General features: G+C 37.5%; 1 protein-coding gene across 1 annotated transcript in view; it reads left to right on the top strand.

Annotated features, from left to right (window-relative positions):
* The window catches only part of GRHL2 (grainyhead like transcription factor 2), a 224500-nt gene that overhangs the window by 74445 nt on the left and 135674 nt on the right, over positions 1–14381 (top strand). Inside the window, exons 5-6 of the mRNA XM_036740809.1 lie at positions 10298–10353; positions 12254–12410. Of these exons, the coding sequence (XP_036596704.1) occupies positions 10298–10353; positions 12254–12410 (213 nt within the window). The remainder of the gene's footprint in view (positions 1–10297; positions 10354–12253; positions 12411–14381) is intronic.

The raw sequence follows: 14381 nt of genomic DNA, 5'->3' as shown, positions 1-14381 counted from the left end.
CCTGGCTTCCCTGGTTTCCTTCAAGCCCCCGGTAAATTCCCACCATCTACAGAAACCTTTACTGATCCTCCTTCATTCTAGTGCCTTCCCACCATTGATTATTTAAAGTTTATCCTGTATATAGCTTGTTTGGGCCTAGTTGTTTCCATGTTGTTTCTCATAAGACTGTGAACTTCTTGAGAGTAGGGACTCTTGCTTTTCTTCATACTCCTAGTACATAATACAGTGCCAACCCTCTAAGACTACAGTTATCCTTTCCACATCATGACTTTCTCCATCATGGTTTCAATATATTACGGGTCAGCGTAAGAAATTAAATGGGAATTTTTGGGTAGTTTTGAGGAAGCCACAGAAAACGCATGAAGGCCAGCCCATGACACAAAAAGTTTAGAAACTCAGAAATGCATAAAATAAATGTATAGTTATTGTATAATATCAACATATTTTATATCTTAATATCAGAAATAATTCAGACTTCTTCTCTGGTATGAAAAGAGGGCCCCAAATTTTTATGTGGATTTTCCAGATCATGGGAGCACTGTACTCCTAACCCTTATGATGTGGAAGGGATAAGTACGTATAAATCGCAGAAAAATTTTAGAACTGTGTTGGCAGAGAAAGGCTCCTCCTTGGGAGTTCCCTGTACCAGTGAAATGTTAAGGATGGGATCTTCCCCGCAACTTGCAATATTCATATGTCAGAAACCATTAAGGGCTTAGGTATTTTTGGTCAGGTTGAAGTCATTGTTAACTGTCATAAAATTCTGAATACTTCTGTGATAAGATAAAAGAATAAAAATAACAAACAAAAACTTTGAAACAGCCAGTCATCAAGAGGCAGGTTGGTACAGTGCAAAGAGTTTGGAGGCTGGAAATTTTGGTTCAAATATCCCCTCTGCCCAAGGGAAAAACAAAACAAAACACATTTTAAACAGGTTCTGGCTACACTGGCTGGCTGTCACCCATGCCTGGAATGCAGTCCCTCTCCACCTCTGCCTCTTGGAATCTTTAGAGAATCAGCTTAGGTACCACCCTCTAGAGTCAAGATGGTGAGATCTTTTCTGGTTCTCCTCCTCTTTGCCTCATCATTTGGTTCTCTGTGTGTTCTGTTCTCTGTGTGAGTACATATACATACATGCATATATATATACATATATATACATGCATATATATACGTGTGTGTGTGTGTGTGTGTGTGTGTGTATGTGTGGTTGTTTCTTGTTAAAGTTAGATTGTAATGCAATGACTTTGCTACCTTCCGGAGATATTCACTGAAGGGCTTTTCTAGCTGTTAGTGGATCTCTTAGAGGAAAGAAGAAAATGAAGATTTTGGTCTTATTTCTCACTGAAGGATTTAAAAGTGTGCAAATACACACATTCCCTTGTGCAGGGGCTGTGGTGCAGATAGATCATCAACTACTTATGTTGAACTTCCTACCTCAAGTCTCTCTCAGCTCCAACCCATCCTCCACAAAGTCACCAAAGTAATTTTCCTAAGGTTCAGGTCTGGCTATGTGACTCCTTCTTCCTTCTCCCCCTCACCTATAAACTTCTGTGGCTCCCAGTTACCTTTAGGATTAAATGTAAATTCCCCTGTTTTGCCTTTAAAGGGCTTTACAACTAGGCCTCCTCTTGCTTACATTATTCCCTTCTACATACTCTAGTTCGGCCATATTGATCTTTCTCTTCCTCAAATAGGATACTCTGTCTTGCTTTTTCATTGACTGTCCCCTCTACCTGGATTGCCCTTCCTCTCTATCTCTGCTTCTTGGAATCCTTCAACCAAGTACCACCTTCTACATGATGAGATCTTTCCTGGTTCTCTCTCTCTCCCACCCATCTTCTGTACTATATATTTGTTCTGTATGTGTTTTGCATATATATGCATACACAGACACATAAATACATATATATCTGTGTATGTATTTCTATCTATCTATCTATCTATCTATCTATGTGTCTGTCTGTCTGTCTGTCTGTCTATTTGTCTATCTACACACACGTTGTTTTACTCTGTGACTGTAAGCTCCTTGAAGACAGAGACTGCCTCACTTTTGACTTTTATCTGCCACACCTACAAAGTGCCTTCCTCATAGTAGACACTTAACAAATATTTATTGATTGCTAGATATTAGATATGTCATTGTTTTATGGCCAGATTATACTTAATGATCTATCCAAGTCAGAAGATGCTACATAACATTCTCTCCAGTTTAACAAACATGTAGTAAAGACCTATAGTGTTTCAGACACTCTGCTAGGTACATTCTGTATACCAATCTGCACAACAACAATAGACCCTGACCTTCAAGAATTCATAATCTATTGAAGTGGGGGTAGCAGGGTAATATACATGAAATAGAGTAGGGATGGGGCACCTAGTTGGTGCAGTGGATAGAACATTGAGCTGGGAATCAGAAAGATTCATCTTCCTAAGTTCAAATTCAGCCTCAGACACTTACTATGTGACTTTGGGTAAGTCACTTAACCCCATTTGCCACCATTTCTTCATCTGTAAAATTAGCTGGAAAAGGAAATGCCAAACCGCTCCAGTATTTTTGCCAAGAAAACTCCAAATGGGGTCATGAAGAGTTGGACATCATTGATCAACAAACAATAAGGGGCAAAGGAGAGATTCAAAGAATTCCTACACTAGGAAAATCTGAGGTGAGAGAACACACTTTCAGCTGGGATAGGGGCAGGGAAATCAGAGAAGGCTTCATGGAGGAAGTCATACTTAATTTAGTCTTTATTTTGTTAATTATTTTTTTCAATTAACAAGCTTTCCTACCTCCTCCTTTACTGAAAACCAAAAGAAAAAGTAAAATTCTTATAACAAATTAACATAGTCAAGCAAAATATTGGTCATGTCCAAAAAATGTGACTGGACTAGTCTTTATAGGAAGAGAAGGATTCTGACAGGTTGAAATGAAGATAGAGTGAATTCTAAGTCTAAGGTATGGACTGCACAAATGCAAGAGAATGTTTGATGAGGGAATGGATTGACAAGTGGCCCAATTTCTATTTGAACACAGAGTGTGTGGATGGGGAATAACAGGAAATAAGACTATAAAAGTAGCTGAAGCCTACTGAACACCCTACTGGAGGGTCTTAAATGTTCAAGGAAGCCTGTACTGCACCAAAGCTTTCTTGTATCTCCTTGTAGATTGATTGGCAACAAAGAATTTATGAGACCGCATAAATGTTTTATTAGTCTGTCTTCTCCTCAAGTTACACTTTCTATTTGTTATAGTTAGTCAATTCAGCAAAGTCAATGCTTGTTAATGGCAGCCTGCCATAAGCTGACACTGGCTACCAACCTGTGCCTCCTATCAAGGGAGACCTCAAAAAGGCAGCTTCTGCTCAAGGTATGATAATTGAGAGATAGATAGTTGCTCCACTCCTTCAATCCACCTCAAACAACAGTGTGAGTTAAAAAGCATATATTAAGTACTTGCTAGGTTCTAGGCACTGTTCTAAGTCCTTGGGATACAAGGAAAGTCCTTAAGTAGCTCAGATTCTAATGGGAGACAGCTATGTACATACAAGATACATACAATGTAAATGGAATGTAGCTAACGAGAGAAAGTGTTAGCATTGGCAGAATGGGTGGGGATTAGGAAAGCCCTGCTAAAGGTGAGATTTGAGCTGAGTCCTGAAAGAAGCCAGGGGAACTAGGAGGTGAAGGTGAGGAGAGACAGCATGCTAGGCATGGAGGACAGCCAGCGAAAAAGAGTGGGTTTGAGAGATGGAGTGTCTTGAGGGAGGAACAGCAAGGAGGGCAGTGTGACTGAATTGTAGAGTTCACAGAAAGGAGATCTTTCTTGGCGAAACAAAGTTTCAATTTTTTTATTCTCTTCCCAGAAACTACTCTGCCTGGCTTCTCAGGTCCCACAAAATCAGACACCATCCAGTTATGCAACCATATTTCTCACTTCTCACCAATACTGTCTTTTTATTCTAGTTATGCCTGGAGTTATTGACTCCAGAAGACAGGAGACAGTCTTCATCGCCTCAGATATTCCATCTTTACTCATGTTTCCCATACCTAGAATGTTGTACCTTCACTTTTGTCTTTAATAAGACAAAATTCTACCCAGAGAATCATAGAGCCTTGGCTTTGGAAGGGGATATCTGAGGCAATCGAAGACTTCCAAGAGGCTTTCAACTCACTATTCCTGAAGGCAACCAATTCCATTTTAGGATAACTCTAATTGTTACAAAGAGTTTCCTTATATTTAGCTTAAATCTCTCCTTTTACAATTTCCACTCCATTCTTCCCCCTGGGACCAAGAAGAACAACTCTAATCTCTTTTGCACATGACGTTCCTTTCCATATTTGAAAGCAGCTCTCATATTGCTCCCTGTTTCTTTTTCAGGCTAAGTATCCCCATTTCCGTGTATTGATCCTCATATGCTATAATCTCTAGACCTTTCATTATCCCTTTTGCTTTCTTCAGGATGTATCCCTGTTTATGTTGTTCCTATAATATGCCTAGAACTAAATACTATACTCCAGATGTAGTCTGACCAGAGAAGAGTATAGTTGAAATGTTATCTCCCTTATCCTAGATATCACGATTGTTAATCTTGCTTAAGATTATACTAACTTTTTTGGGGGGAGGGGGAGTGCCTACCACCTTACGTGGGTGATTTGGTTTGGGTCTGTGATCCTCCAAGACCTTCACAGCTTTTTCATCTGAATTCTGAAGCCAGTCAATCTCTTTCTACTATGCTTCATTGTCTTTCTCAATAAATAAATGTAATCTCGAGGATCTTTCCTTCCTTGACTCTCACATAGCTTTTGGACCCTTTTATGGTTTTTTTTTAATTACATTCTGTTACAAATCATAGTTATTACTTATTTGTGTATGTGTTAGCGCACCTCCTATACCTGCTTTGTGAGGGCAGGTGCATTGATTCTCTCCCACCATCCAAAGTCACTTAACTTTGTTTCCTCACTTTCCTGATCTGTAAAATGCAGGTAGTGATAGTGCCTACTTCCCAGCATTGTTGCAAGGATAACATGAGATACTACTTGTAAAGCACTTTGCAAACATTGAGGGCTAAATGCTAGCTATTATTGTTAGTAATAGTTGTAGTATTATAGAGGCTTAATGAACCATTTTTAAATGAAAGAACGAAGATAAAATCTAGTAGGATTGATGACAAAAATCAGTTATAAATATAAATAGTAATTATAAAATGTGTTGAATAGCAGCAAGGATAGATAAAGAAGTATTCTTAAAGTTTGGGCACCACTAGACTGAATCAGAGTAAGTTTCTTGTAGGAGCCCTCAGGAATGGAAACAGTGCAGTTTTAAGCTTCAATGGCATAAGAAGTCTTTAATAGCCAAAAACTACACTAAGACTTTTAAGACTCTATACTATATCTTCTATGGCAGATAGAAGGAATAAGTTTGTCTCATTTTATAGGCAGCTAGGTGACACAGTGAGAAGAGCACTGGGGTCTGGAGTCAGGAAGACCTGAGTTTGAATCCTGCCTTAGATACTTGTTTGGCTATGTGACCCAGGCTGAGGCAGGCAGGGGTTAGGTGACTTGCCCTGGGTCACACAGCTAGGTTGTCGGGAGGATCAAATGAAATAATGTGTTAAGTGCTTTGGAAACATTAAAGCTACATGAAAAATTATTATTATGAAAATAGCAATCTGGAAACAACTTAAAGGTCAAAGAGGAAGGCTCAGGTATATAGAGGGTACCCACTTTTTTTTTTAAAAAATTCAGATTGCAACATATTCCACTCTCAGATCATGAGTCAGAACTTTTACTTGCCTACTTGTATATAGTGTTTTGAATTCTGGAAAAATCTGACAAATTTCTTCTCAGTGAATTAAATAATAATAGGTAATAGACTAGTAGCTAGGCTTCATCACTATATTATTTTGTGATTTAGGAAAATCTCAAATATTCTGGACTTTTTGGGGGATTTTTGAGTTTTTGTTTTGGTCAGTAATAGGGATATTAATGTACTCCCATTAACCTATTATTAGACTATTGTAAGAATCAAGTTTCTTGGGAAGAAGCTTTTATTAGATTCCGGATATTACTATTATATATAACATATATTAATTATGTATTAAATATTAATATTTCTAAACAAATAAAATGCAATTATGTGAATTTCACTAAATTAGAATTTTCAGGAATTGAGAATGATGTTGATTTCCTGTTTAGAGCCCATTTTTTTCTGATAAACAGTACAAATGGCCAATGTAAACAATATAGGCCTGTGTTAAAAAAATTTAAGCCAACAATATGATATAATGGATAGGAAGCTAAATTTGGACTCCTAAAGTCGTAACTCCAAATTCTGCCTCCCACATTTAGAAGCTGTGTGACCCTAGGCAAATCATTTAACCTCTCTGAAATTCAATTTCCTACTTTGTAAAATGGTAAAAATACCTGGAGTATCCACTTCATGGGAAGATTATGAGGCTTGAGGTTAGAGCTGTATTGTACTTTGCAAACATTGAAGATATATCTATATATATATATGTATGTATATATATAAAAAATTATCAGCTAACATTATTATAGTAAAACACCTGCTTACATGAAAATGATATGTTAGCTATGAATAAGCATTATGCGTTGAAAAATTTCTCCTAAGACATTCTATTAAGGCAACTTTTGAATGAATAAAAGAAGCATCAACTTAGTTGGAGATATTGTATGGACATATAAACCTGTGTTTCCTGAACAAATGTCCATCTTGTGGTTCAGACTTCTCACAAATTCAAACTGCACTTTCCTCTAATTATCATCTAGCATAAGAATGGGCCCACAGTGGGTACATAATACACATTTTATTGATTAATTGATAAGTGGATTTCCCTATAATAACTTATCTTCAATGGACAAAACCATTTCTGTTTCGTCAGGAAAATCTATATATTCCTTCTTACTGTAGTTAGTCAATAAGCTTTTGTTGAACCCCTCCTATGTGCCAGGCCTTGTGGATAATCAGATATTCATGATCTTTTTGATATTTTTCCATTTAGTATATTTATTAAGCTGTCTGCACTTGCAATGATCACTTCTACATCCAAACCCAGGTAAATCATAATTGACAAACAGAATGCGTATGTATTATGTGTAGCCAGTTTTCTTCCTGCCCTCCATACACACACACAAATACAAACACACACGCACATGATTAGTTTCCCAAGACTCCAGGCAAGTATATTTTTACCATCCCATCCACTGGTAGATCTGTGTTAAAACCTTATGCCTTAGATTCTTACTAGCGGTGTGATCTAGGACAAGTCCTTTAACCCCACTTGTTTTCAGTTTCCTCCTCTGTAAAAATGGTGATAATAGTACCTAATTCACAGAATTGTTATGAGGCTCAAAAGAGTCAATGCATGTAAAGTGCTTTATAAATGCTAGCCATTGTCATCTAAGATTATGAAGTTACTCAATTCAATCCAACAAGCATTTCTTAATATTTATTAAGCTCATACTGTGTGCCAAACACTGTGCTAGTCACTGGGGGTACAAAGAAAGGCAAAAGAGAATCTCTGCTCTCAAGGAAATCTCAAGAAGTATAATAGGGGGAGACAATATACAAACAAATATATACAGAGTATATATACAAAAGACATATATATATATATATGTAAAATATATACAAATAAGATATATGCAGGGTAAGTTGGAGATAATCAACAGAGGGAAGGCACTAGAATTATGCTGAAGTGCAAGGATGAAGGTTAAGCTTTTTGTAAATCATTAGAAAGCTCAATTATATAATGAAAAAAAAAGCATTGGGTTTGGAGGTTTTTGCCCAGGATTCAGCTCCAACTAGCTGTGTGGCTGAAAGCAGATCATTTCAACTCTAAATTTCTGTTACTCTCTTGGTAAAAAGAAGATAATAATACTTCATAGGATTGTCGCAAGGAAAGTGCTTTGTAAATGTTTCAACAATCTGTCTGGCAGCTTCTGTGGGGGTATAAGATTCACCCACAGCCCGCACCCAGAAAGCTGCCAACAGCACAGGTTCTTTCGATCTGCTTAATTAAGGAAAGCAAGGTGAAGGGGTTGGCAAGCTTACTTTTAATTCAAATATCATTCAGTTAGTTCAGGGGGAAAAAACCAGCACCCTGAACTTCAAAACAAAATGCAAACAAATTACAAACTTCAGCAGACTTTGTCTGATTCAATCCCAACACATAGTTACCAGAGTTCAACAGAGTCTCAACATCCGGGTTTACAAGCTGGAGGGCTCCTTAGCTACAGCTGCCCAGAGTCTCCTCATCAACACCATCTCCAGAGCCCCGCACAAATGGCTCTGTCCTCCCTTCTTATAGGGCTTCAGACATCATCAGACATCATCTGAATCACCAGAGCTCAGGCTTTGGTGATTGGTTCTTGAGTTGGCCCCTCCCCTTAGGACCCTGGGAGGTTCACATCCACCTGGATTACATTAACACCTAATGGGGTTTGGGTCTGGGGCTTAGCACCTAGTAAAGCTCACTGAGATAAATTGAGTCACTCAAAGAAAACAAAGGCCATTCTGGTTACAGTAAATTATTAAATACTCTATAAATGTGAGCTCTCATTTCTTTGGGTGGGGGAGAGATGTGATTTTAGAGAGCAGAGGGTCATTGATCTAGAGATGGAAGGGGCACTAGCATTCATCTAGTCCAACTTATCCCCTCTTTTTATGGATGATGAAACGGAGGCTGAAGAGGTGAACTAACTTGCCCCCAAGGTCACTCAGATATTAAGCATCAGAGGCAGGATTTGAATCCAGGTCCTTGGGAATTTCATAACTCTGTCATATTCTTATTGATTCAACATTCATGTGCTTGCTAATCACAAAGAAGGGCTCTAGTAGGGACTGGGTATGCACAAATGAATGTCATCTCTGACAATCTGGCATGGGAGACATGAGTAGAATACAATTAATTACACTCCATATTGGAATATGATAAAAGGCATAGATAGGAGAGGTAGCAATAGAGTGATTTGGCACCATCAGACTCCATCTTACATGACAGAGGATGTCCCAAAAAAAAGCTATTAAAACTTAAACCTGTACTAAGACTTGGGGGCGTTCTGTTTATTTGTGTACATGGCATATCCCTTCCAACCCAAGTAGAATATAAAAGCTCTGCTTAGGGCAGGGACTTTATCATTTAAAAACATCTTTGTTATCCCCAAATGCCTAGGCACTTGCACATTTTTGTGGAATTGATGACTCATATGAGAGAATATTTTCAGGTATGTAGGTTTGCCTTGGTGTTTGTGAGATGGGGTGGGATGGCATAGAAGATTTGCCATAAATAAAAAGCTCTTTAAAAGAGGTATTACCAGTGCTGGACCTTGAAAAATAATCAATATTATTTTTATATCTTAGAATTATATCACATTTTATAATTTATAAAGCACATCCTCATAGCAACCCTGTTAGCTAGGTAGGATGCAATGAATTTTACAGATAGATGTTTGAGATGGAAAGAAAGGCATTCCATGCCTGAAGAATGGCATAAGCAAGAGGAAGAAAAGAAAGGATGACATTAGGGGATGATGAGTAGGCCAATTTGACTGAAATAACCAGTATAGAATATGTTGGAAAGAGAAGTTAGAACCAGATTGTGTTGAACCTTGGCTGCCAGGATAAGGAGCTTGAGATTTCATTTAGTTGATGATAGGGAGCCGCTGAAGGATTTTTGGAGCAGAGTAATGATTAGAATCTTACATTAGAATCAGTATTCTGATAGTAGCACATCTATAATTTGGAGCAGAGAGAATGAGGAGGCATGGAAATCAACTATGAGGCTATTGCAGTAATATAGCAGAGAGAAAATGAGAGCCTAAGCTAGGTTGGTAGTAGAAGGAAAAAAAATTGAAGAAGAAAAATGTGAAAGAGGGTTAAGTGCCCCTCCAAGGTATGATGAATCACTAATAAGATTGCCAGGACTTAGTGAATGTTAAGTCTCAATTTACGATAGCAAATGGATATTCTTTTCCAAAGTGAGTGGGAATTTATTTTAAGAAAGGGGATTGAAAAACTGAATGTGCCTAATCTGATCATTATACTTGGAGAAGGTTGCACAAGATGAAGAAATCTTGTAGGATGTGTATGCAAATTCCATATACAAGTGGTACCTTTTCCTCCTAGATTTGAAATAGATCCACAACACTTTGAAGATTTCTTACTAGGATGATCACAATTGGAAATATTTTGGAAGAATTTTTTTAACCTGATGTTTGTTTATAATAGCTCCTTATCTATTTATTTTAATTTTTAAATCACTTCTAAACTTTTCAGAAATATCGGAGTGCTTCAGTGGGGGCCGAAGAATACATCTATGAACAAACAGCAAGGTAGGTGGATGAGACATGAGGTCACAGGAACTGGTTAATAAAGTGATTAAGATTTAAATAGGGCATTTGGGGGAGACAAGATAATTTCTAATCATCTGATGAAATGTTGAAGCAAATGCATACTATGTCTAATATTAAAATAGGCAATTGCCTTAATCATTCTTCAAGCATCAGGAGACCTGAGTTCTAGTTTCAACTCCTCCACCAGCTGGCTGTGTGATCTTGAACAACTTTTTTCATCTTAGAGTCTTAGTTTTCTGATCTGTAAAATGATGGGGTTGGACCATATAATCTCTAAGGTCCTATTCAGTTCTACAATTCTATCATTCTATGATATTATGCTAATGTTTTCTCAGGAAAAAAATTTACAACTTGTTCATTTCAATTCATTGCAACAAAGTTCAATCAACTTGGTTAAGTAAGTGTTGATCGTGTCTACTCTGCCTGATGCCATCTTAGGTGTTACAGTTCTTGTCCTTAAGAAGTTTACATTTTACTGGAATTTTGTTGTTATTTAGTCATTTTCATCTGTGTTTGATTCTTTGTGACCCTTTTTTGGGGTTTTCTTGATAAGATACTGGAATAGTTTGCTATTTCCTTCTTCAGCTCATTCTACCAATGAGGAACTGTAGTAAACAGGGTTAAGTGACTTGCCCAGGGTCACACAGCTAGAAAGTGTTGGAGGCAGATTTGAACTCCTGACTTCAAGTCCATTGCTCTATCTACTGTGCCATCTAGCTGTCCTATCCCTATTTTACAAAGGAGGAAATGGAGGCAAAGGGAATTGATTTGCGCAATGTCACACAGCCAGTAATTTTCTGAGACCAGATTTGAACTCAGGTCTTTCTGACTCCAGGCCCTATCCACTGAGCCACCTACCTGCCCTTCTATTAGAATGGCAGCTCCCTGATTTTATGACATGTTAGTCAATAAACAAACATTTTTTAAATGCCTTGTGTGTCAACCACTGTGCTAGGCATATCTAATAAGCATATTTTTCACTCCTTGTTGTTCTTAGAAATTTAATTTGGATATCTATTATCAGCTTTGGTTGAAGATTTCATTGCCCTGAGATGAAAGTAGACATTTTAAGAGTTAACTTTGAAAGTCACCTCTTTTCCCAGGCTTTTTTCAGAGTGCATGAAATAAAGAGTTAAAAAATCAGATGGCCCCATTGAAAAGATTAATGCAGAAAATTTCAACTTACACTTAGCATACAAGGCAGAAATAAATACTTCAATTCAAAAAAACCACTATAGTATGTAGGTATATTTCACATAATAAAATATGTATCTTCCTGAAAGTTCTATAAATCATTTTAAATGTAAATATAGTATTTCAAATGCCTTAGGAAAGTTGGCTTTTTGAAGAAACCCTGTCATGATTTCTTCTGTGAAACAATTGTTTTGTGAACAATTATTTTGTAGTGGGAAAAGTTACCTTCTATTGTATCTATTTTCTAAGTTTTCATTTTTGTGTTTTGTGTCATCTTAAAGTAGGGCACATCTATATTATATCAGCTTGGAGAAATTCAAAGAAGCTTAGGTATTTTACCTCATTTGGTTACTTATTGTAGCCTGCATTCTCCATGGGCTATAGGCTTGCACAATTGACCAGGTATATTATGGAATTTTCTCCCTAATGAAAAAAGATCTGATTCATAGGCCCCTATTGGAAATTATACAAGAAATATATACACTATTAAAAATGAGATTTGCCTGTTTCCATCCTAAAATGACATCTTCTTTGCAATAGGCTAACTTAGTGTCAAATTCAAGGAAATGCAGGTCAATATTTATATGAAGGGATGTTAAATTCATTACGCACCAAAAATGAAAATAAACAAACAAAATAGAAGTGGGAATGATAATTTTTATTCTTTTTTTTTCCTTTTCCTCAGTAGCACATTTCAGTATACTTTGGAAGCTACCAAATCTCTGCGTCAGAAGCAAGGAGAGGGACCTATGACCTATTTAAACAAAGGACAATTCTATGCCATCACCCTGAGTGAGACAGGAGACAACAAATGCTTCAGACATCCCATCAGCAAAGTCAGGGTATGAACATTTCTCATATTAAAGACACAGAAATCAGATATCTAAAAGTCAGAGAAGAAATTTTTCATGTGTTTTTTTGGGAGGGGTTGGAGAGCATTGCTTTAAATTTTTTTTGTTTTCTTCTTTTCCTTGAATAAAAGAAAAACATGAGAGTTTTGATTTATCATCCTAGACAGGTGCCAAAACAACTGCAAGGAATAACTATGGTTTGCCACATACATAGTTTTAGAATATATCAGAGGGACTTTCCCCGCTTCATTTATCAGATATGAACTGCATAGTTTCTTATCAACTAATCATAATTTATTAGGTGTGTAGCTGCAAAGTTGAAACCCATTTGGGAGCACAAAAGAGCTGCTACTAGATTTGAAAAGGGAGGGTATGATTAAGTCAGCGTAGGTAGGAACTTAGAGTTCTATCTAAAAGTTTCACAGTTCAGGGTTCACTCCCTATTCCAGAGACAGGACTTGAACCTATCTGAATTATCTGGAGGGATTCTCAGATGCAGAAGCACAAGTCCTGTAGGTGGAAAATGTAATTTGAGCTTCAGCCTCACACTGGAATGCTGCCAGCTTCTGGAATCCACAATGCTGCTAGGAAGGAAAATAATTGATAATCTCTTCACACTGCAAAGGAATATTGTATAAGATTCCCCACCACTACCACCAAGAAAATTTCAAAATCCTTCAGATTTTCTGGTAAAATCTTTATCCATCTTCACCCATAGTGACTGAACACTGCCTCCCAGTCCCATCTTGTTCATACCTTCTACCTTCCATTGAAAGAATCATTGGGAAAAAAGAACATTACTGAATGTCGGTGGCTAAATACAGACTTGAGTTTATCGAAAATAAAAAAGTCCCCATGAAAATTCAACCAATGCATTATTAAGAAAAGAGGAAAAGTTTGTTCATTTTCCCTTGATACAGAGGCACAAACATGTCTGTTACAACTGGATTTAATTGCTTTGATTTCATGTGAGAAATTAGAAAATGTTACTGGTTTGACCATTTTCCTCCATATTATATTATTATACTTACCTTCTTTCTGGGGTATCTAACCCAATCCAAAAAAATCTAATCAAACAAGGATTTTATTAAGCACCTATCTACGTTGTACAGCACACTGGATGCTCTTTGGTCCTGTGCCTACTCTTATCTCTCTACACACCCCATCAAGGATATCTCATCTGCTCCCAGGGGTTTAATTATCATCTCTATGCAGTTGACTCACAGATCCATATACCCATCCCCTTCTCTTCTTTCCCACCCCACCCCCACTTCAGTCTCACATCACCAGTTGCCTATTAGACATTTCAAACTGATTGTCCCAGAGATATTTTAAACCCAACATGTCCAAACTAAACTCATAATCTTTCCCAAATCATTGCTTCTACCAAATTTCTGTCTTTTTGTTGAGGGTCTGAAACAGTAAGGCAACAATAACAATGTAGATGATAATTGTCAAAATGCCTATGTAGTTCTATATCGCAAAGTATACGAGACTCTCCATATAGAAGGTAGAAGAGGTAAACCATTTATTCAGACACCAGAGAACCATACCCCATAACCAAATGCTCAGCTCCCACAACCAGTCAGTCCACTTCATCATAACAGCAAGGAACCCAAAACATTCGATACATAATATCACAACATGGAGCCTCAGCATCCCAAAACCTCTCTGACTCCCTGCTGGAGTCTTCCACAAAACAAACTCACTGTACAGCTAAGTCAGCCTGCTCAGTTCTAACAATCAGGAGGGCAACCATCAGCAGCCACCAGCAGCCATAACATCTTTCTCTTTCAGCATTTTCTGTGATGTAACTTCCTTTTCCTGTCAGAAGGCTCCTCCCACCATGTAACTTAGACTTCCTGTGATGTAAGCAGGTCACATGGCCTATTAATTGGTGGGAAAGATCTTCAAATCTAATTGCCACTACAGGGTCCTATCATCTTTCCAGGCTTTCATGTT

The sequence above is a fragment of the Trichosurus vulpecula genome, chromosome 1 (genome assembly GCF_011100635.1).
Source record: "Trichosurus vulpecula isolate mTriVul1 chromosome 1, mTriVul1.pri, whole genome shotgun sequence".
NCBI lineage: Eukaryota > Metazoa > Chordata > Mammalia > Diprotodontia > Phalangeridae > Trichosurus > Trichosurus vulpecula.
The sequence above is the reverse complement of the archived record's forward strand: the minus strand, read 5'-3'. Positions and strand labels throughout refer to the sequence as shown.